Here is a 24,264-nt window from a genome sequence, read left to right as displayed (position 1 = left end):
GAGCAAAGGTATAAAAATATATTTGTGTTTTTTATTCAAACTGGTTTCAAAACTTCAAAATTATGTTTAAGAGCGCTATTCAAACTTCAAACCAAGATTTAAATTATATATTATGATATTGTGCAATGGAGTGGAACAATGATGAAGTGCATCATGAACAAATCAACGTCTATGCTACTGGATCAGATGGTCCCATTTTGGATCATCATTCAAAATTCATGACTATACGCGAAATTGATGCTGTTCAATTATTTCCCATATCGCAAAATGCATTATGATGAAATTATGTAGCTTGCCAGACCACACCGAGTGCATGTTGTGCACGTGACAATATTATGCTATTGATCCGTAATCCCATCTCGTTGGGTTTCATCTTCATCAACTGTGCGCATTCATTGCTTATCGCATCGCATATGGAACACAGTTAGCTCATTTTACTGTTGTGCACACATAAGAGGAAAAGATGCAGCATCTCTTGCAATATACTTTATCGTGACCAGGACAGATGCAGCATTCCATTACAGCTGAGGAAATTGATTTAAGTGTTTAAAAGCGATACCACAATTTTGCAAATCAAGTTTAGCTTTTCCAATTTAGGACAAGTTGTCATACGTTTAAATTTTATTTTATTTAAAATTTTAATTTAGTTATTTTGATAATTGTTTTATTTAAATAGTTACGTCATCTCCACGGAGAACGATAATTTTTATTTTTAAGAAATGTTTTGGTTGCTATGTAGACATACTAATTTTAAATTTTCAATGTGTAAGGTAAAGTAAACCGCCCTGGAGAAACGCAACTGCGGATTTTTCCTCCTTTAAAACTCATTATTAGAGAAAAGTAGAACGAATCATTTCTTATATTACCCTATTACCCAGAGTTTGTTAAGAATATATATAATTTAATATGTATTCTAGAAAAATAGAACCAAACATAATGTGTACATCAAATATACATAATTTAATATGTATTCTAGAAAAATAAAACCAAACTTAATGTGTACATCAAAAAGGGTCATCGCGTAATGATGCGAGACCATGCACGATTAGTCATGGAATTTGGTCCGGTTCTAGCATATTTCGCCCACAAAAGCAGTGGACTGCGGAAAACGAGTTTGATTTGGGAAATAATTAGCATGTGGCCGCGGTGGGGCCGTGCGTTGGTCGCTTTGCATGGCGTTGGTCTGGTTTGCTGGCACCACCGAAAAGGAGAAGCAAAAATACGTGGCTCCTTAGTCAGCTGAATACGGTGAACGAGCAAAAAGATTGCATACGACGATGGAAAAGGAGCGGTCAAGCAAACACGGCTCCGCGAGAGTAACGGGACAGCCCGCGCGCAGACAATAATTATATTCAGCCTTCCACGCTTGCCTACTAGATTCCACAGCGCGACGAGTGAAAAAATTTGCCACGCAGAAAGTAAGAGTCACGACGTCTGAAGAACAATCTGGAAATTCGGACAGCAAAAACACAAAAATTTTGAAACGTAAAACCACCAAATATCCCAAAAATGCGGTGCTGTAATAAATTTTATCTCTATTTATCCAATTTTGTTGAAATATATATGTTTGTGTTTGTTCCATAATGAATAAATTTATTTCAAAAATATATTTTCTTGCGTAATAAATTAAAACTGTTTATTTTTGCGTGTAAAATACGCAAAGAGAGCGAAATTCAATCAGGGCAGGTTTCAAATTAATTTCCACGAACAAAGGAAAGGAAGATAGCAGAGAAAGAGAATGTAACTTCTTTCTGTAGCACCCAACCGCAGAACTGAGCACCAGCATCCAAGGATGCCGGCGAGAGTGTAATTAATTAATTAATTAAACGGACGCAGGCGAGTGTGTATCTGGCTGAAATTCCGCTGGCGGACTTCCTGAGAGATCAGGTTTTCGCTATTCCTCTTGTGTACAAGTGAAGATGCGAGGGTCGACAACCTCTGTCAGGGCGGCCACTCCACGCCTGATTACGCAAGGCTGCCTGACGCGCATTCCTTTTGCATCGTCACAGCCAATTTGCTCGGAAGCAAAACCTTCCTCCTGAATAATCTTTGGCGTAGTCTCTTAGCATCTTGCGTGATGTTTGCTTTTGCTACTGGCACCTCATTTCGTGCGTACGAGTAACCTGAAGAGAACAGTCCTAAATCCATTTATAACTTGCGAATCATCTTATTTAACGAATTTTTAAATGGAACAGTTTTATTAATTTATCCCTGCAGTTTGGGTAAGAAATTCAGTTTTAGAAATTCAACTAGACAAAATAAAATGCTTAGTTGGAATAATTTTAGAACAAAATGTGATACTGTACCATGCAAAAGATAGTATTACATACATAATATATTTTTGGCCGTTCATGGATGGCTTGCAATGCGAAACTAACTTATGACCACCCAGAAAATAGCAGAAATGAATATGTTTGAAAACATTTTATGCAAATTGGTTGAAAAGTTTTTAATGAAGCAACTCATTTCATACAATACATTTACAGAGGGATCAGTATACAGTTTTTCTTACTCATTGTTCGTATTGCAGTCTGGTCTCAGTTTCATGGATTTTTTTATTATCCTTTTGTGAGAGTTTAAAAAAAAATGGTAAGTGCACGATATAAATATCAGAATCAATCATTGTGCAATATTAACAAATAGAAACTGTCGTTGTTCTTAAACTCAAAAGATTTGAGTGCCATGTACGGAAATGTAAAAGTAAAAAAATTCAAACTCTTTCGTCTATAATTATTTGAATAGGCGCATCACCGTATCTAATAGCGATGATGGAAATGTTCATTGACTCTTTCACTGTATCTAGCGCTGATTCACAGTTTTGAGCAGTTCAGCAGGTGTTAGTGCCCTTGACCCGGCAGGTGAATTTCTATTCGGCGCATGCTGACGCTCTCACAAAAGTTTGAAGGTTTTGTTTGATGACGCAATCGTACACGTTGGATGAATTCCTGTGCATCGCATTAAGTAGTGGGTCTACACGCGTGAGGTGCGTTTTCAATTAATCGCGAGCCGTGGGTGTCACTGCACTTGCCTGACCCTCGCCTTTTCTGGCGTTCGTTTTTTTAATAGTGAGGGTTATCAGTCTTCATTAGAAGTAAGTTACTTTTAAAAGGACGTCATGTCTTTAAAGCTTGATAAATTCTAGTTAAGTTGCTGGCATTACGTTAATGGCAGGAACGTCTATTTATACGAAAATATCAACAACAACGCACGCAAGAGATATGATATTGATCAATAAAGACATCCATTGTTTTGTGCATTCTGCTAATTGGCACCATGATGTTTATTCGAATTGAAAACTGCCAAAACACTTGTTTTTGACGGGATGTTTATGTGAGGTGAAAGATGCCCAAAGATGTTCGTGAGAAGATTGACGTGTGTGCTATGAGCGTTATTTCTGTGAAAGCTGATCTCCGACCGTGGCGGTAGGCATGTTTTCGAACAGCTACGTCCCACGGGTTGCATACTCGTTGCCTCTCTGCCTCTGATAATTATTCTTCGTTAAAATCCAAAACATTTCTAGGTTGTCCTTTTTACCATACAAATAGACCTTTTCTGACCTCTAGGAGCAGAAGAATCGAATAAAAATCAATTTTTAGTTGTGAGCCAGATTCTTTTATTTCAGCAACACCATAAATATATATACACAGTTGATTTATTATTACTTTTTTTAATTTGTGGGGCATAGATGTCTGATTGATATAGTTTTGTTGAACGGCGATAAACTTAGATATTCTTCAATTGACTACGTAGAGGATTTTTTCCTATTTATTATTAAATTATTCTCCGAACCACTTCCTAAAACAGTTTGTCTACCTTGCTTGGCACAGAAACAGCAATGAAGAAGAAAACATCTGGATTGAATTACTCTTTTCCGTTTTTACGATTAAAATCGTTATCTTCACGGTGACCTGTTCCACATAGAGAGTTTAAACATCAGAGAGCATTTTCAACACAAAACATTTTTGTTTTACGTTCAACGATACATCCAGTAGTTGGTGTAGATAACTTTATTCTGTATTGAGCAACAAAAGATAGTTGATTTCCGTTTAATACTTAGTTCCTTTCACGTTCAAGTCCATATATTTATGACAGCTATGTTGAGTAACTTTTTTAGTTCCATTAACCTATTTATCACATTAAACAGCAAAACAGTATATTTGATGTCATACAACTTGAGTGTTGAACTACTCCCAACGGAGTATTTTCGTTCTCACAGTTTTTAAAAGTGGACCTGGAATGATGAACCTTTTACAAGAATGACCACCAAGTATTAGTACAATTCCCACGAGACACGATATATTTGTAAAGGAACTGGATCATCGATCCTCTCCATTTGAAAAAAAAAATCAGAAATGAAATAAAAAGTATTCTTTTCCACTTACACTCTGCTCGAGTGTCTCAAACCCTGTTTCCATGTGAGATTCCATCGATTTTGCTTCGATCCTTTTCCTCACAAAAGAACCAAAAATGCTTTAGTCCTAAAAAACAGACTCGACCCGCCTGTTGCATTCACTCTCAGGCGAACGGTTCCGCTGTCGTCAAGCCACTGTGCAACACGAGCTGGTGGCGCCATCCCGACCTCAGGTTTTGTCCAGGCTGAAGGCTGTTGTCACGGTGACCTCGTGGTTGCGCTTGACGGAGCTGTGGAAGTGGACGAGCGTGTGCGAAGACGCATCGTGGCGACGGCTCTTGTCGAAGGTGTTGCGCCGGACGCGTTCAGGAGTCACCGCAGGGCAGCAGCAGCAGAAGAGGTGGCGGTTGAAGTGCTTGCGGAAGGTGCCGCTGACGAAGTAGAGCGCGATCGGGTTGATACACGAGTTCAGGAAGCTGAGGCAGAAGCCAACGATGCGCAGCATGTGCCAGAAGTCGTCGTACTCGGCCATGGAGTCAGGGTTCAGATGGAACCACATCATGAACACGTGGTACGGCAGGAAGCAGACGAAGAAGATGACCACGAAAGCCAGCACCATCTTGGCCACCTTCTTCCGCGCCTGCACCTGAGTCGAGTGGGCAGCCTCTCCAGGCATGTTCCTGGCGCTCTTCTCCAGGTGGACGGCCATCAGCACGTAAAAAATGGTGATGACGCAGAGAGGAATGGCGTAGTAAACGAGGAACTTAAAGACGATCATCAACTTCACCGGGGTGTCTCCGATGTTGCCTGGCAGCGGGTAGCAGTAGACGATGACGCTGTGGTTGTTCAGAAGCACCTGCTCCAGGAGACGCGAGTACACGGCCGAAGGAACGGCGAAGATGAGCGACACTACCCAAATGCCGATGGCCACACAGAGGGTCACGGTCTTGGAGCCGAGGATGCCGCCCGCGTGCCGACGCATCGGATTGACAATTGCGCAGTAACGCTCCGCACTCAACGCCGTCAGCGTGAAGACGGACACGCCTACCGACAGGTCCTTGACTGTTTCGGACAGTTTGCAGATGAAGAGGCCGTACGGCCAGGACTCGAACGTGTACAGGGTCGACGTGAACGGTATGCAACTGAGGATGAGAATCAGGTCACCCAGGGCCAGCGAAAAGATGTAGGTGTTGGGCACATTGCGCATGCGGCGGTGGCGAGCGAAAATCAGAACCAGAGATCCGTTTCCGAGAACTCCAACGACGAAAATGATGGCGAACAGAACCGGCACGATGTAGGTTTCCGGCCGCTGAGAGTATGGAACGTATGAGTCTTCTTCCAAGGGTGGCTGCAGGGACGTGTTCAAAAGGGAGGTGTCGTTCGTGATCCCTCCGAGGATGGATTCTGTCACGTTCTCCATCCAACTCAGGAACGCCATGATCACTCTAGAACAAACAAATATGATTGTTATTTTCAATTGGAAACGAACAAAAGGGACGTTATTTAAATTCAAAGAAATTTTATTGCGGATCAGCAGATCATCTATGCCCCGTACATCCCCACATCCAAAACGATAGCAAAATATCAAAAATTTCATTTGGAAACAGGCAAAAAAGTGTATCAGTTCAGTATTCTGCTAAAATTATCTGCTAGCGAACTTTTTGTTTGAATATGCACTTGATTTCTCGTTCATACACAGATTCACATACACAAATTGTTCCACATATGATTGCACGGCCAGAAGCCGCAATCTGCCTAAAAAAATCAAAATTTTAGATAAAAATATGAACTAAAAATAATAAATAAGCATATGAAAGAAAATAAAAATAAAATTTAATGTTACTAATCAGCGTAGAATTAATTTAAGGATTGGCGAGTTTGAGTTTTTTTCCCCTGCGTGTGTTTTTTCTAATTTTTTACTAAGCCTGAGAAGGTTACCATGGACCTTTGTACCGACATCTAATTTTCGTATCATCCATTGGAATCTCGATCCTTTTGTCGCATCAATATTTGTTAAGTGCATATCTGCGGCGGCATGACAGCAAGTATACAAACAACGCAACGAGAGACCCATAAATTTATCGATTGAGTGCAACGTATTGTTCCCACTAGTGCTTCCCACTGATAATAAATTAAGCTCCTCGTTTCGTTCATTAAGGGCAACGGCTGTAATCGAGAACCTCTGCGATGAAAATGACGGGGCACTTTGTGTGATACGATGCAACCTGTTAAGCATCTGAGACAAGCAGGATGCCCGAATGGGTGGCCTAAGGCGTACATGCACGGGTCTCTGTTTCTAACTACCTATCTCAAGTGACAGCGTTGGCGGAGAAGGTACGGTGCATGGGAGAGCTTCTTTCCGCGGCACATTCAAACTGCGTGGATATTGATTAGAGACTGAATAATTACTCAAACGAGCGAGAATATATAAGTACCACCGCAACCGCGGTGCTGCGCAGGGAGAAGTTTTTCTTGCTGATTCAATAACTGAGATCAAAAGGAATGTAAATGACAAAAAAAGACTTTCTTTGAAGCTAAAACTTTCGTGCGAATGAGAGAAACCGAGGAATAGAGGCTTCGTTTAAATGGAGGGAAAAGAACAAAGCGGAAAATTTTATTCATTAATAAGTTTTCAGAGAGGATGGGACCAAATTTTCCGACTATTGAGATTTGGGCGAAACGATTGTGTGAAACGAGCAATTTGTAATGGAGGGCTTGGAGATAAATGACTGGGAGGAAACCCGTGCTGGCTGAGAAAGTTGCTTGTCAAATGAGGCATGCCACCCGCTGAGTTGTGTGTAAATCACTCACAACACACGCTTCCCAGAGACAAATAGCAGGCACACCAAAAAGCAGTGGCGACGGACGAACTTGTCGACGCCACACACACACACAACTGGAATATCGTGGGCTGCCTTTGGGCTTTCGCATGCAGCCTGCCGCTTCTCCGAATCTCTCGCCAATTTTTACCCTCAAAATTGTCGATAATGCGGCTCTCTCCACTGAATACAGAGCGTTTTGGCCGTATCGGTTATTGGAAATTGGATTTCTAATTGGACACGTACTACACAATGGGGAAAACAGTGCGAATTCAATGATGTCAGGAATCCAGTTGGAACAAAGGAATGGAAATTATTTGCATTTTAGCACGGAAATATTCAATGCTGTTTCATGAATTTAATTTTAAAAAAATTTACGATGTTTCATTTCAGATGGAATGAGATAAAATCCCTTTTTGAGCCGATTTCATGAAAGCTGCAGATTATGTGAATGTGTGAGTTGGAGATGCAAATGAAAAGGAAGAGCAGAGTCACGGTCGATTTCCCCCTCTTTGTTTGAAAGACAAAGCAATAAAAGAGTGCTTTTTTCCTTGCCTTCGTTACCTGTCGAGCACATCAAAAGGGACGCACAAAAGCGGAATGTGCTCGCCTTTTCTCTTTTCTACTCATTCATTATTTATATACTTCTGGCTTTCTATTTCATCTGCAGATCCTGTCTGCTAAAATCAACTGTGATTATGAAAAGCTCGGTACTGCCTTTCCTCCTTCACTCCAAACACACAAGTTGCATTCCTCTCGAAAATTGTTGGCATGTTTTTCAATCTGCATTTATTTTATTATTACCTTGTGGTGATGGAACATTATCCATTTAATATAACATTTGCTTTGCACCTGAATGAAACCACAAAACACAGTTTGTATTGCTATGCATGACTAAAAATTGTTTGCGCAGCACGGAAGATAAGCACAAGGAAAACCAACATGAAAAAGGCTTACTAAACAGAGTTGAGCTCTACAACTGTGCGTTAAACCTAATTAGCGCCGTGATTTATGCGTATTCACGCGCATTATTTGCCAACCAATCAGTCCGGATTTGCACAATCAGCCTTTTTAGTAAAGAGATGGGACATAAAAACTATCCTGCACAAACTTTGCGTGCCAACTTTTCTATGGAATCAAAGCGACAGCGCTCTAATGAATTCTATATAATCGGTTTTTGCCAGCGAGAAAACGGGAAAGGGCACGCATTCAAAGTTCATCAGTGCTGCAAAGGGACTGTCGTAAATTTGCATATGCGTCAGTCTGGGTCCAACGGACGTCGACGCAGACTTTCAAATTCGGGCAGCGCGAAATTGTAATTAGGCAGAGCGTCCTTGTTGACCGTGGTTGGCTGTTACGTCCTGGGTGCGAAAGCGCTTCCAAATGCATCCCCAGTCTCGTTTCCTGTTCCAGCACTCTCCCCAAAAGTTTTCCGCACGCACCGCTTCGTTAAATTGGCTCATTGTCCGTGTTTTTGCCACACACAAGTGGAACGCATGAGCAAATTGCTCGTGCGACTGTCTCCCTGGTTAGCTATATTTGTCAAGTATTAATTAAATACGCCCTTCAAAAAGGACCTCTGTTGTTAACAGGCTGCTAATTACTCAAATCTCTTTTAGTTGGATTCGTGTACGTGGTGGAAATTAAGATTTTTTAAATTTAATTTGTGTATGCAACCTGCGCAACATCAATGTCGAGAAAAATGCCTACTTCTGCAATCGTTACCAGTAAGACGAAACAAAATTTTACATTATGTAATGTATATTGTAAGAGGAATGAAGACAGAGTCTTTTTACAGATGAGCTAGCGTTGCAGATTGTAACGGCCGTATTACAAAAAGCCAAATTAAATTTTAGAATCGACCGTCTTTACAGCTTGCTTTTTTGCGATTACTTTCAGGGCTCAACAAATGAATTGCCTCGTTAGATCATCCATCACGCCGGAAAATAGCGACGCGTGCTCGCACAACAAACGCCTTCGCCACCGCGAACGCGGCTTTTGTCGAATCTACGCGCGAGCTGCTTTTGGCCAAATTGCCTCCGCCACCGAATCAAGGTTAGCACGGCTCAAGGCGGTTGGCGTGCCGCCGACATTGTGATTATGAATTTCGCCGTCGTCGCCGCTTCCGAGCGGCATAATTCACTTATTCTGCGCCCAGAGGCGCTAATTTCAATACACGTTGCAGCTCTACGTTGAGAAATTAGATTAACATGTTGGGAAAAAGCGGAGCCCACTATATTTCGTAAATAATTTCAAATTGGTATAAATATCAGAGTCTTGAACAACTCCTCACGTTTTCCGTTTAATTTCGCTTTTACGCTAAAGAATTGATTTAATATTTCACTCTTTTATTTAGTGATTGAAAAAACAAACAAATCTTTCGAATATAAGGATAGGATTTAAAAGACGTTTTTTTTTTAAAATGGTGAAATTATTGCTTTCGTGTTGCTTAGCGTAAAGTTAACCAAATTCTATGGTCTCAATTCTTTCATTTGACTTTAGAGAAACTTAAATTAACACCAAAAATTATAAAATTGATTTATATTGGAAAATTTTGGTAAAAAATAATAGTTTTTGATGAGACAAATCAATCAAGGAGTCATGTTAGGCACTTAAAAATTTTTTAATGAAACTTATGTTCAAAGTTAAATAAGTGAAAATGCAAAAATAGTTATGTCACGATAAATTTTTCCTTGTGACTTTAAAGAGCCAGGTTACCTGTTAGTCAGTTCAGAAAATGTTGATCAATTGTTTTGGCTGTTAAATGAGCTATTCGTGATTTTCCCCCACTAAAATCAATCGACTCATCCTGTAAGTAAAATATGCCAAATTGATTAATTGCTTTCGTCAAAGAACTAGGCTTAAAATTTGAATTTAAAACAATTCAAATGACAAGTTTTCTTCTTCAAATCGCTGTTACCTGCTAAAATTTAAATTCTCAGCTGGTAATCTTTTAGTTTTCATAGTTTAAAAGGTCCAGAAAACGATGAGACTATAGGGAGTAGGGACAAAATAATCTGATACTGTCAATGTGATCGATGCAGAGAAAGCTTTGTTTGTTTTGTAGCGTCAAAGGCGTGACTCAAGCATGATGATAAGTATACTGGCACGTTCTTGCTTTGTAAAGCGCGGCAGACACACCGCGGCCTCAACCGCAGAAAATTGCATATATCACAAAAGGCCCTTTGTGTGCTGGGCTGACCCGAAATAAGGCCTCGGTTGTTGGCAATTCGCGGCTTTTGCGTGCGATAAGTATGGGTCTCGTAATCAGATTAAGAGCTCTGAGGGATGCTCCTCTGCGGCAACCGCTCTCGACGTCACGACTTGTGTACCTTTAACATTATTATACGCTCCGGCCGTTTTCTACTTGGTACACGCGCGCGCGTCGGATATGTTTTCCCAATGCTACTCTCGCCGTGACGCTAATGTTATTCGACGGGAATCGGCGAAAACCTAATTTCCACGGCGAATATGCGCAAAAAATAGCATCCTGCGCCGGCTTTCCAATGATTGTACGCACGCCAACTGCCTCGGTTCTGAAGGGTGATGTATTCTTATACGTACATATTTTTCTCGGCCATTGGAAAGGCAGAGATACCCGCCATATTTGAAAACATTATTATCCTGGCGACTTTTTGCATATAGTGAATATAATAAGCCGTACGTCCCTTCGCATCACATCATATTTTAACTTCGCATAATGCCAACGGTCCTTTTTCAGCCAGTCTCCCCAGATCTTCTTTTAATAATCCTTGAGGAAACTACAACATTCATATTATTTCTTCCTTTCCTCCTTTTTCATATTACTGCCAAATATCATGTCGGCACAGAAAATGCAATCTCACAAATTTGATGCGGCTCTGTGTTGTTGGATATGGCTAAATTTCCTCTAGACTCAACATTAACCTTATAAATGTTGCTGCCAGAAAATTGTTTTCCATTAATGATATTGGGGCAGAACCACAAAATGGGTGGGTTTCCGCAAGAAGTCTTTTCTACCTTTTCCTGACCCACTTACAGGAGGAAAGTAAACATACACATTCTCCTCAAGCAACACTAAAAATAATTTAATCTTTCCTGCGCTGTCATGAGCTTTAAAATAAATTTGTCAGAAATTCCGAAAAAAATATTGATATATTTTACATAAAACGTTATGATGTTAAGATTTTTGCAATTCTGACGGTTAACGCCGAAATTTGGCGTTGGAAATGGTTTCAAAAATCGGAAAGCTCGTATTTTTATAATTTTAAAGTGGAATTATATCACATGAGCCAGAACTATGTTGTGACCCTTGACCCTCGCTCATTATCAAATTTTGAATATCAAGAATCATTCAGAGAACCGATTTTATATATTTGAAGATGCTTTATCTAATAACCAGTTGCCGGATTTCAATGTTAAAAGTATGAAATGTAATCTACAGGGGCTGCTGCTCTGACGTCCATTTCATGTGCAAATACTGCTCAGAACACACAAAACCTCTTTGGGCCCTTCAGGCTTACTTTGTTGGCAAGAGAGATTCCAGAACGCCTTTTCTCCCGATATTGTTTTCAAAATCGAGCAAAAAACCAATCACCCGCCAGCTATAATAAAAGTCATTCTGCTTTTTCAATAAGTCCTGCCGACTTAGCAAAGCACGATCGATAAGATATTGTGCTGACCAGACAGTTTGTGTAATATTAATTTTGGCTGGGAGAGTGGAAACCGAACACCGAATCCGTTATTTGTCTGCGGGTCAGCTGCGATGAGGATCAGCTTGAGCTTTTGCTCCTGAAATGGACAATTCCGTCGCAAAAAGCGCAGTTGCGTATGGTGCTAAGTTAATTAATAATTCATTCCACCCTCATTGTAAATTTGCTTTTCCAGCAAGTTTGCCGTGCTGAGCGAAGCATTTCGCATGAGAACCCGACCACGCAAATACCAGTATTGTAACCTCATCGGCATACCAACCACAAGGAATTTATTGCCACGAAAGCTCTGGCCGCATCTTGTGTAAACTGCATGCCACGTTCAATTAATAGGGATAACAGAGGTAAATGTATTCAAACTTAACTGCTGTAAATGGTATTAATAACTAAGGATGTTTGTTTCGCAATCAAACTTCTCAACAGCTTTAATGTTTATTAAAACTTTAAGTGATTTTTGAGTGAAAATACTTGCCGGAAAGTATTGGCTTAAAGCTTTCACTTTATCAGCAATTTTAATCAACAATTATTAGAGAACAAACATGACAACGTCAGACGACGCAGCATGATGAAAATATTCTCTCGTGTTTATGAGCAAATTCTCACCACTTTGTTCCGCATACAAACTTTCTAAAGCACCGCCCACTTATCTTGAGTAATTAGCTCCCCAGCAAGGGAGTAATCCACCTCTAAAGTTGGTGGAACCTGCAAAAAGTCTTTTCATCGTGAAAGTAAAAGTTTCTCCGCTTGTCTGGAAACTCCTGCCAATGGTGCGCGTGACAGATTTCCTTTAGCTGGGAAATTTAGTTGGGCACCCTTCTAAAACTTGGTGAATCCGGCATTTGTCAACTCGTAAATACATATGTTTTAATCTAAAAATAGCGACGAGCAAACGGCGAAGTCACACACTGCGGCCGAGTTATGTGTATGTGCTCCATCAAACGCGTGACGTGATTAATCGAGCGTCCTCTGTTTTCTGCACCTTTTATTTGACTAACAAATGCGCTATTTATAGCCAAGGAAGCGCTGCTGCAACAATATTTAATATCTGGCTGCCACCACACTCCTTCATTAGCTAATTTCGAAAGTGTTTTATGTATTAACAATTTAGCAACTACTTTATACACTGTTGATTTTATTCAGCTTCATTTATCAGAAGTGTTGAGATGAAGTAGAGCTAATTAGAGTCGTTGAAACAACCAGGATTTTAATTAGCAACTAGGTGTCGTTTTCTAGTTGCTATAAACGTGCACATAGACTAAAAAACAGGCCTGATGCCAAAGGCTCACCCTCGCATGTGCGATAAATTTAGATGACTATGAAAGAAGCCTCTGTGTGCTCAGCCAAGTTGTGTGACATTGCCACTTGCAATTTGTTTTCATATCTCCACAAAATTTGTATCCTTCGTCCTGGACAAACCCTTAAAAGCAGCCTATTTGAGCAAAAAATTCGCCCCTTCCAATATATTTGTTATACTAGCAATGATTTAAAATTTTAAAGACAATTTTTATTCCTACTGTAGGACATGGAAACAATATCTTTTGAAAATCATTGTTTTCGATCATATAGAGCTTGTATTTGAGTTAATATTTTTATAATCTATTAAGAAAATTCTCATCAGAACACCTGTGGGATGAAAAATGTGCTTCAAACACGCTCGATCCTCATTTGAGCAAACCTCGTAGCGGTATATAAAAAGCCTTCAAAAAGCTTTCGGGTGTTTTATGGCTTGACGTAAAATTACTGCCAGCGTTCTGCTTGCCGCAGGAATAACGCACATCGATGACAAATTGAGCCGTGCCAAGCGCATTGAACGCCCCTCACAAGTGGTGCTTTCCATTTTATCCCCGGCCGTCGCATTAAAATTTACACTTCCGAGCATCGCAGCAATAAATCCGCGCACCATGTCAAAAGCCCTGTTTGTGTGTCGCGTGGAGGAAAAATGAAATTTCGCTTTATGATATGCGTGAAAGGATTTAGTTGCCTTTATTGCGTTGGGAAATGAAATCCGTTCTACAATAATCCCTCTGTAAGCGATATGCAAAAAGTCTAGTTTCAAAGAAAGCAAGAGATGCATCTTTTCCTCATTTTTCAATGAAACATATCGATCTTGCGTAAGCACTGCAGAGCTAAAAAAGATATACGAGAACGGCGGTTCAAAGACAGGCCCACTTTGTAACGATAAGCTGTTTTTGAAAGAACATCGTTTTTCACCCACATCGCATGTGATAAATATACTTTCCAGTTTCCATGGGACCTGGGCTAAATTTGTTCAGAAATCACGGCATTACAGCAGTCAAAGCTTCAATTCACAATATCTACCAAAGGATAAAAGTCAATTTGGATTGTGACCAAGTTTTTAGCACTAATATTTTTAACTTTTTTGTTCTTGAAAAACTAACTAATTGATCACTTACATTCGCATGTATCTAGGAAAACGGATAATTTAATTTATTCGCAAAAGTAAAAGATCAATAACATACTGCAATTAATTCTCGTCAGTGGAAATTTGAGCAGTCTTTCTACATGCAATGTACGAACGCAAGTGGTTTTTTCTGGAAAACGTAAAATTACTTGTCAGCACAAAGCTAAGTAAAAGCTCTTGCGAGTGAAGCTTTCGGCCGAGAAGTTCTTCCATTGTCACCCAACCCCTTAGGAGTCGTTTTCTACGAAACGAAGGTGATTATTGTGCGCTTTTTAGGCTTTGTTTTTCTCTCTCTTTTTCCAGACTGCGTTTTAATTACAAGCATGTGACCTTTCTCGTAAATAATTTTCAAAGGAGACGCGAAAGAGGGAAGCCGGCGACTTAAAAGATCTTGGATGATTCCTAAAAAGGTTGCGAATTATTAATTTTGTAATTTCGAGGCCCTTTTCGCGTGGGGCATACAGCCGTGTTTAATCATCGCCGAGAGACCAGTGAGTTCTGCGTCCACGTAGCTTGAATTTTGCAACGAAAATAATGTTTAATTTGCGAGTCTGCAAGAGCACTTACGAGTCGACACTCGTTTTCATTAAAGCGGCTTCAGACCTCTCGGCTCAGGCTGAGAATTTGCGCTGCCAATTTGGTGCGAGGCCCTCCTCATTTTTGTCGAGATTTGATTAATGTCGAGGGCCTCCTTGTCTTTCGAGTCGTGCGCTCTGCTGAGCCGCCGCAAACAGACGCCGCTCTTCAACAATCGTGGTGTCAGCATGCCCAAGTGTGCGAATAGGCACGAGCAGGAGGAAAAATAAAAAGCAACCTGCGTGTGTGCCAAATTCTTTCCTCGTAAAGGGCTGCTTGACCGAGGAATCGGGGAGAACACATGGGCGTGATCTGCTTGGATTTGTTTGGCTGACTCATTGTCAGTTATTAAACACACAAATAATTTTCAAAAAGAAAATTAAAATTATTCTGCCCGCTAGAAATTTTACGAAACTAAAAATGAATGCGTTGAATTGACGAAAGATGGGTGGCTACTAGTTCTTGTGTTGGAAATTGTTTTCAATTTTCTATTTTAAAATTAAATTCTTGCATAGTAAAATACCAGGTACTCTGTCTATAGAATCCTTTTTCATTAGTGCACCAGTTGCGGTCGTCAGACGGCTTCAAAGCATATTTCTAAACATTTCGTGTTAATTTAAGGAAGGAGAATTTCGCCCTTTGAAACAGCTACACAAAAAGAATGGAATTTTAGGCTCGTAAATTTGTGTAAGGGAGTTTTCACAGAGAGGGCGAATGGCAGAGTCGGCAAGACTTCGTTACTTGTTCATTCGTTCCTTTTGTATTCAGCTATATATGTGAGTGTAGTCAACGCCCGCTGATTCAGAATTCCCTGCTGCTAAAACTGTGGTTGAATTTTGTTTAACTGAGGCAGCCTTCAGGGTTAAAACAACGAGCTGGACTTATATACTATAAACTTAGACTTATACTATATCTTGTGGTTTAATTTTTATTTTCAATTTTCCCTCATCCCCACCCATTCTTAATCGTTTCCGTTCAACGCCGAGACGTTGCATGGTTTTTGGTTTCGCAAATAATTTTGTCTGCTTCGGAAGAGTATTATTTCCAGGAAAATCTCCCCTGTCAGGAAATTATCAACACATTTTCACGTCAAATATATCAAACAGGAGACCACTTTTTCAAATCGCAAACTGCTGCTTCGATATTTATTTTAAACGTTATGTCCCGCTGGCTTCCCAGTGGCATGTGGAAGCCAAAAGTCTCTATTTAAAACAAAATTTTGAAAACTGAGATTTGAAATTAAATTGCAGATTAGCTCTTGATTCTAAAAATAAAAGTCCAGAAGCATTCGAAGTTAATGCGTTTGCCATGTTTGCAAATTTTACAAGTAGCACAAATAAATTCGAATTGCAAATATCAGGTGCTAAAATGCAACCGCGTTAGTGTGATCCTGTGTGCCAATCCGCGCCTGGCGTGGTTGAATTGCAAATTTGCAGGTGTACGAGTGAGAGAGTGTGAGTCCGGACGGGAAGCGGCAGCCGCACGAAACGCCAGATTTATTTGTAGTTTCCGCACGCCACTTACAAATCGCGACTAACGTAAATGAGCCGAACACACTGTCACCCACGGTCCCAAATGGAGTTTCAACAAGCACTGCCTCTCTTTTGAAAGCCCTGCGGTATGAACCCCCATCGGCTTCCCCATGCATTCACTCGCTGAGCGTCGGTTTGGAGCTAGGCAAAGAACTAGAGACTCGTACTGTGGTGCCCTTTCTGCTCCACTAAACAATTCCGGTCCCTTATAAAAAAATACATTTTACATGAAGCGTGTGAAGCACTCGGCTGCTACCAACGTCGCATTTGTATGTTGGCGCACGGAAAGATTAAATTTGCAATTATCGGGAAAGCGGTATATTATGTTTTCGTTATTTTTTTATACATAATTTTTATTATATCTATAAATTGCAGAAAGCTTTGATTTGGGATTTTGTCATCAAATGGAGCCGGGGATCCACTTTAATCTCCCTTTTGTGTACTAAGAGGATTATCAACGAAATTTGAAGCCTAAATGGATTTTTAAGCCAGCATGAACAGCTCCATTTACAGGAGAATAATTTTAATGTAATCAACCTTATATAAAATATCAAAAATCTTTTTTATAAAAATATGCACAGATCGTTCGGATAGATTTCCTGTTTTAAAATTTCTTTGCATCAATGGAAATATTTAACGCTAATTACACATCTGTTCAATGCACAGGCATTGTGCTCGTGAATTTTTCTCTCAGCTAATTACTCGTGTTGTATTGCAGCTCTTATTTATTTCTTTTCAATCCGCACCAGTTTAATCAGCCTGCATCCATTCATTTGGCCACTGTTCGCTCTGCAATTACCCGCTGATAACGATTTGTTAATGACAGCAGCTCATCCTAATCATGACTATGGCTTGTTTGCTTGTTTTCATTGCCGGCAAACGAGGCCGCCGTCACCAACAACACGTGGACTGACGTCAACTCTTGCTTATAGCAGACGACTCCAGCAGAGTGGCGCTCACCCTCTTGCTCCTTTCAAGCAGAAGCAGCAAGTCCTCGAGGTAACTCATTTACATTACAAAGTTGGAACAAGATCTGGCGGCCATTCACGGCTCAGGCTGCTAACTCCTTGGGAATTCAGTCTACTCCAATTCTTGTCGTTTGACCCAAGCGGAAGAGGTGACAATTTTTTACAGTAACGTGCTAGCGCTTCATATGTAAATCAGTTTCCCCTTTACTCGGGGGAATTTGCTCTCGTAAGGGGACACAACATCCCAACTTCTTTTTTTGTGGCGTAAATAACTCGTTGGTTGGCTCGCATTGTTAAGCGCTTGTAAAGCCGCAATCTGTGCAATGTGAGGGGGTCGAATGGGGTTTGGCTTCCTAGCTGCGAAAGCACTCGGACTAGCTACTAGCTGCTTGCTGGTTTGCACCTTCACATAGCGTGCGTGAATAGCTTCACGGTACCAAGATTAAAACAAGGCCTTGGTTCTCATCCCTTATTGCGGAGTGTGCTGTCCCATATTATTCGTTCAGGATATGTTATCAGGTGGCACATGGCTCGTTGCCAGCATGGCTTAAAAGCTAAAGTAGTTATTGCCTTCCTCACTTAGAGAAACTATTCCATAAAAGTCTAATTTGGAAACACAAGTAAGATACAGATACAAATGTGAGATGTGTTCGTTGATATTTGTGATTATCTTCATTGTTTTTTTAAGAAAAAAGTAAATTGACTTGAAATATAGCCGACCCCCACACCAAAAGTTGTGGAGAGAGGATAACCGAACCCACAGGAAATGTTAGATTTCAGAATCTGGCATTTTCGGTGATTGGAGAAATAACAATTATTGTTATTCAAATACAGCGCAAACAATGCATGGATACATACGTCGTGAGTTTTTATGGTTTGAAAAACGAGGACTGCAAATAAGGGTAGTAACAAATTATGATGAAATTCTGCACAGCTTTAACTGCAAAAATATCGGATTCGGAAAAGCATTCAAGTTGAGAAGTTATTCCCACGAAAAAGGAATTCGTTTCATCTCATGATGAATTCACCTTGGCCTATATGATGTAAGCTATTCACGCAGAAAGTGCAGCGTGTGAAATAAATTAGTCTATAACTATAGTCATAAAACAGTGAGGTTCATTCCATTCACCTTCACAGTACGTATATTCTATTACTATAGCTTCGGTAATAAATCAAAGCATTGTGCCAGCTCTCATGAAATCATTTCATGCTATATTACCAATAAAGTAAAGCTAGTTTATAGGCTAATAGTTACTTTATTGCTTCAGTAATTAATTTCATGACAATGAGTCTTGATTGACGGGAGGCAAGAATTTAATATCTGACTCATTTTCATTCATTCCGATTTTGCACCAGTTACGCGATAAAGCAACTGCCACGCACGCATTGGCTGGACGCCAAAAACTTTAAACATTATTTACTCTCTTGCGTGGAAAATTAGTACGAAATGAATGAAGATTGTCGTGTTTTGCAAAGATTCCTTGTTCGTGTTTGCGTTGGGATTTTCAAACAGAAATAAATATCAAGCATCTTACTGGTCTGGTTGCTTTTACGAGCAGCATGTCTGCTCTTCAGAAGTGTTATTACGGCTCTTTGACTGCCACCAGAAACACGCGCTCTCTCTCTGTTTCCATTTGGAGCTCATTTGATGATGTCTCATTCGTATTCATTTGTAGTCATAGCCGCCAACTTATAATAACAATTATAACCCATTTGTTTAATGGTAAAACGAGCACGCAGCACGGCGAGACAAATGGAACTGCGTATAAATTAATTTTAGTTCTTGGTGAGCAGTGTATGCAGTTGATTTCAATATACAATTTATTTCTTTTGCTTTTCAATTAGTCCATCATTCACTCTGTATCTATGCAGCAGGTTTGCAGGAAGAGCTTAGGCAGGGATTAGTCTTCATGATTGAATCAGTGCAAATGCACAACAGGGACGAGTGTGCATTAATGAGGTTGCTCTCAGCGACAGCTTGTCGGTAATTCTGGATAGTGCTCAATGATTGTCGGGCAGACAAGCAGATATAATCGCCGCCAGCCCCGTGTACATTGGAAAAGGCGGCATGTGTGTTCAAACGCAGGCAATCGCGTGTGTGTGCGTTCCCCTCAGATGGATGCGTATTATTGTTGTCAGTCGGGGCAGCATGCTAATGAAACGCGCAGTTTTGCCTGCTTGCTCAACTAGTCTGATTTAAGCGTCCCTTCCGCCTGCGGATGAGTGGTAGGCATCCGGCTCGACAGGCACGAGCACCCGGTTGCATAACAATTTCGTGTGTCTCGCGGGGAACATTTTCACCTCTCTGCCGCAAGGACTCTCATTTTTAAGGCGGAGATTGGGCCAACGTGCAGATTTAATAGTGGAGCAGTGAAATGGAAAGCACAACGCTCGTTAAGGACGGCTTTGCGTCAAAAGTAAAGGTCTTTGTTCCTTAATTAAAAGGCTCCGTCGTTCGGTTGGTGAATGGTTTTCAAACTAATGTGTGAGGCATAGGCCATGTACCTCATCAATTTCAATTCACACTGACCTTTCACTCAAAGAACGGGTAATCGATTTTGTGATGCCACAGAGCAGCATTACGTGCATAGTACCTATATCCAGGTCAAATGAAATTAGTTTTAAAGTGATTTACATGTTATTAGCTGTTTTTTAATGCGACTTTCCTTCTATAAGTGCAAATGGAATGCAATGCACCGTTAATAATTTTGTTGCAATTAAAATTTTGATCAAAGGCTGATGCAAATATGTTAGAGAGCATGCTGTTTTTATTTTAAATTAAAAGCAGTTATAATCTTGAGTATGTATGTATTATAGCAAGATGTTTATTTTCTCTTAACAGGAAATTTATTTTTTTACAACAGAAATTGAACTGCTCACGTTGCATCTAGAGAACTGCAATATTCAATTCCAACTGAAATCTTGGGATTGAAAAATCAAATTCCGTTTTTCCTGGTACGACAGTGTCATATTTATGAGTGATGCAATTTTCTATGAAAGCATATCTGAATATCGAATATCGCTCTGATATGTTTTCTTAAAAATGATATAAAACTAGGTAAACTTGAATTCAATATTCCTACACTTCTACGAGTTCCACGCATGACATTTTTATCACACTCTTTGAAAATACTTCTTGTACCCAATAATTGAGTGGAGAAAATCTCAAGCAAATAAAAATAAATTATTCCTGCTCAATTCCCGTTCCTAGAACTGCCTGAAATCGATTTGTGAGTTACAGCACGTGCGATAACAGCGTTATAGGCAAATATAAAAAACACTTCACAGAAAAATTCTTTCGTAACGAAATCGTCTCGGGAGTTATTGAGTTACCCACACACCAGACAAAAATATTTTAGATTCAATTAAATATCAAACTTTAAAAATTTTCTTTCAATATTTTCCAGCTCCACAAAATATATTTATGTTATCTGGAATATTTTGAACAAAGTGAGAGGTTGACTTAGTTAACCCCCACTACCGTAATTGCCGATGAATGCCAGACTACATTTATTACCACCTCTTTTATAGCTTTTTAAGCGCGACAATGGCCACTATAAATTTGGCTCTGGACTAGACGCAGGGGGGCAATACATGCTTAGCTTAATGAACTTGCACAAGTCAAGGCCCAAGCGCCGGTTGCTATTTTTGAAGCAAAATATTATCGGCAATGTGCGGCGTGTGTACAAGCGACTGGCAGCAACGTCATGAGATGGACTTCTTGGCGTTCTTTACCTATGTGCTACCGTACACATCGGGTGGCGAATTTGAGGTTAGTGAGGTTTTTAAGAACCCCTACGCTTGAAAAATATTCATTTGAGTATCGCATAAACAAGCCAGTCAACCTTTCATCTCATCAACTCCCGAGGTAAAGTTAGCTTATTTTCCTTTTTCTTTTCAACGATTGCTGATATCAATCAAATTCAATTGCAATTTCCTTCCCTACATCAAGTATTCGTAATTGCAATCCATGCCACAAATCTGTAAACACAACCTGACTACAGTTCACTACCCCGCCACCAATAACGTTCTATCTCCTCACGGATGAGCGGCACTTGAGTTTACAGCGAGACGCTTTTAACCCCGACCGTCCGTGTTTTTTACTCTCTGGCCGAGGTCGGTTCCTCTACTTCCGCAAATCAGCCCTTTGTTACGTGGGGCTCGTCTTTGGGGGAGAAGCACTTTGGCCGAGAGGCGACCAGATTTCCTTGTTTATTGTTCCTCGCGGGGGGATTTGATTAAAGGGAATTATCGGAAGCAGGCCTAGTAGTTAATTCGATCATGCATCCGCCTCTTTGCACTACGTTTGCTTACGCATCGCCATATTTTATTTATCGTCTTTTTCAGTGTGAGGCTCCGTGAGCTGGCAATTTTGATTGATAGTAGAGCATCTCATCAGGTTCCGCCGGGGCGGAATTCGTTGAGATCGAATATTGCATGCATGACGTGCGTGGGGTGTTATTTTTTTATCCAGGGGCTCCTGTCGAGAGCACACATAGACGTCTGCTCGGCGCCTTTGCTCTTGTGCGCTGGAGGGGCTCAATTAATTTGACATTTCCTCATCTGCTAGGTGGATGATTCCATCAAGATTCACCAAACGGATGATTAATTAACAGACCAGGTAAGTTTGACAACATTAATTATAAACTCTATAGTAGACGTCAACACGCAGTTTGCTTTTAGTTGCTTGTAGTGTTTACTCGAAAATTCCCACACAGTTGTATTATTGGGCGCGTTTTAATGAAAACGAGAAAAAAAGATTTCTGTCGCTCTGCTAAGGATGATCGTTGAAATATGAAAAAAGCAATATCTTATGTTTTTCGTTAAAAATTAAAATTTTCTCAACTCATCCAGGGTAAAAACTTTGGTTTCAGGTTCAGTACTCTATGAGCATCTTATAATCTCCTACGATTTGTTTAAAATTGCACTAGTATTCTTAATTTTTCTTCTAACAATAAATACTCTATTACCGATTGCTCTCGTTTTTAAGAAAATATCAATCTCATAAAAAATTCAAGACTTAACTTTATAATAAAACATGATTCATCAAAGTCAGAATATTGGAGACAAAAACTGCAGCTAAGGTCTGGTATTTCATCGCAAATTCCATAATAAATTTCGCATAAAAGCCGCAAAAGTTCCGTACTCACCTGCCTATGTATGTGTGAGCAAAGAGCAGAGTTGACAGACGCGGACAGACAGCTGGCTTGGCCGACGGCGGTGATGTGAATGTGGGAGACTCTCTGACCACGCACCTCGTAAACTCTCTCGACAGGGGAAGAATGTGCGCGCTGGCGCCCTTGCCGCGGCTGGTGCGCCTTTGCCAACTCGCAAACCGCCGGCGCTCGTCCTTTACAACTCAGCGAAATTAAACGTCCGCCTTTCTGCATTATTTCTTTTTCCTGGGCCCTGGACGTAATGCTGATGGAATTGAGAAAATAATTGAGCAGGGATTCCGAGTCTTGTAATTGATTGAGAGAGTCGAGAAATGTGGAAAGAGAATTGTTCTGTTCTCGCCGCAGCATATCACTTGAACCCTATTAACTTTCAATCAAGCTTCAATCGCGTCCAGGTTTTATTCTTTTATTCGCGCGTCTTACTTTGTGTACCACGTTCTACTTGTTAGAACTTGCATCCCTTTTATTAAAAAAGTAATTATTGTTAAGTTATATCCAGAATACAGAACAATAAATTAAACAATACTTAATGAGTTACATACGTGGTTTACAAAATTGATTTAAATAGTTGGTATTGCCCTATTTCAAATATTTTTAGAATAAATTTTTTAGATTAGCTCATGCTTGTTGGGGGTGGGGTTCAGGGATGCGAATTCGTAAGGCCGAGACGAATGACAAAAATGGTCCATCTTTGCAGATGGCCCAATATTTTTGCTATTATTTTGCACATGACCGAATGCATGTAAGACCGAAAATCTACGAATTTTAATCCTTTATTTTTTTATTGATTTGGTGTTTCAAACGTTACAGAAATAATATTCCAGCAATTTTTAAGGCACACTATGCCGAGTCAGTGTCCTTTTCAAGTATCATTGGACGTGACCTTTTCTCATTTTTGTCGGCTGGCTTTTTTTCACTTTAGCACGTAGAAATGTATACAATATGCTTGGGAACTCCAATTGTTTTGATGTGGTAATCTCAAAATGTGTCTATGAAACTATTTTTATAATATTAATTTGTTCTCTATATATATGCATACGCAGAGAAGCTAAAGGAACCTCTTCAACAATCCTTTGGGTTTGGGAAGTATCCAAAGTAATTTGAAATAACCTTTTCTCCTGAGACTGAGGCTAACGCTATTTCTCTCCTGATCAATCACCAGCAAGAAATATAGGTCTTATGCAAATATTTTCGGTCTCCTGAATTCGGTAACCCAAAAGTCTATATTCAGGCTTCTGCAAATAACCACTTACGGCCTAACTATTTCAGCTCTCTGATCGAGATACTCCCCTTTTTTGTGAGGCGTTTAAATCAAGAAATACTGTATTATTAATGAATAATTGTTGATATATGCTAATGAATGTGGAATCAATAATAAAAGCCCAGATATAACCTTGATTTTGTAGAGATTTTTACAAATATTTTGGCTCATTCAGGGTCGGGGTGACACCCTGATATTTGCAGAAAGTGGAATTAAAGCGTTAAATAATTGCAGCATGTTTAAGTGTACGATAACTAAATCATCAATGAGGTCTTACTTGATTTAATTAATTGGCCTCTTACAATTGGCCGACAATAAAAAATTAGATATTATGAAAAGAGTAAAATATCCGTTGCATTCCCTTCAGTAAATTGAATAATTGGAAGGCTAATTATCACCACGAAAAAGAGGCTTGAGTGCTCAACGGGAGGAAGTCTATATTTATTTCTTTTTACGCTGAAGAACAAAGC

The 24,264-nt window shown here is 40.0% G+C and overlaps 1 protein-coding gene across 1 annotated transcript; it reads right to left on the bottom strand.

The window, feature by feature from the left end:
- Positions 1–3,605: 3,605 nt before the first annotated feature.
- LOC135940532 (neuropeptide CCHamide-1 receptor-like) lies at positions 3,606–22,817 on the bottom strand. The gene is made up of 2 exons (XM_065485453.1): positions 22,507–22,817; positions 3,606–5,796 (listed from the first exon to the last, which is right to left on the bottom strand). Exon 2 carries the CDS (start codon positions 5,787–5,789, stop codon positions 4,581–4,583), a length of 1,209 nt encoding a protein of 402 aa, XP_065341525.1. The 5' UTR covers positions 5,790–5,796; positions 22,507–22,817; the 3' UTR covers positions 3,606–4,580.
- Between the last annotated feature and the right edge of the window lie 1,447 nt (positions 22,818–24,264).

The sequence above is a fragment of the Cloeon dipterum genome, chromosome 3, assembly GCF_949628265.1.
Source record: "Cloeon dipterum chromosome 3, ieCloDipt1.1, whole genome shotgun sequence".
NCBI lineage: Eukaryota > Metazoa > Arthropoda > Insecta > Ephemeroptera > Baetidae > Cloeon > Cloeon dipterum.
This window is presented reverse-complemented; position numbering and strand designations above follow the sequence as displayed.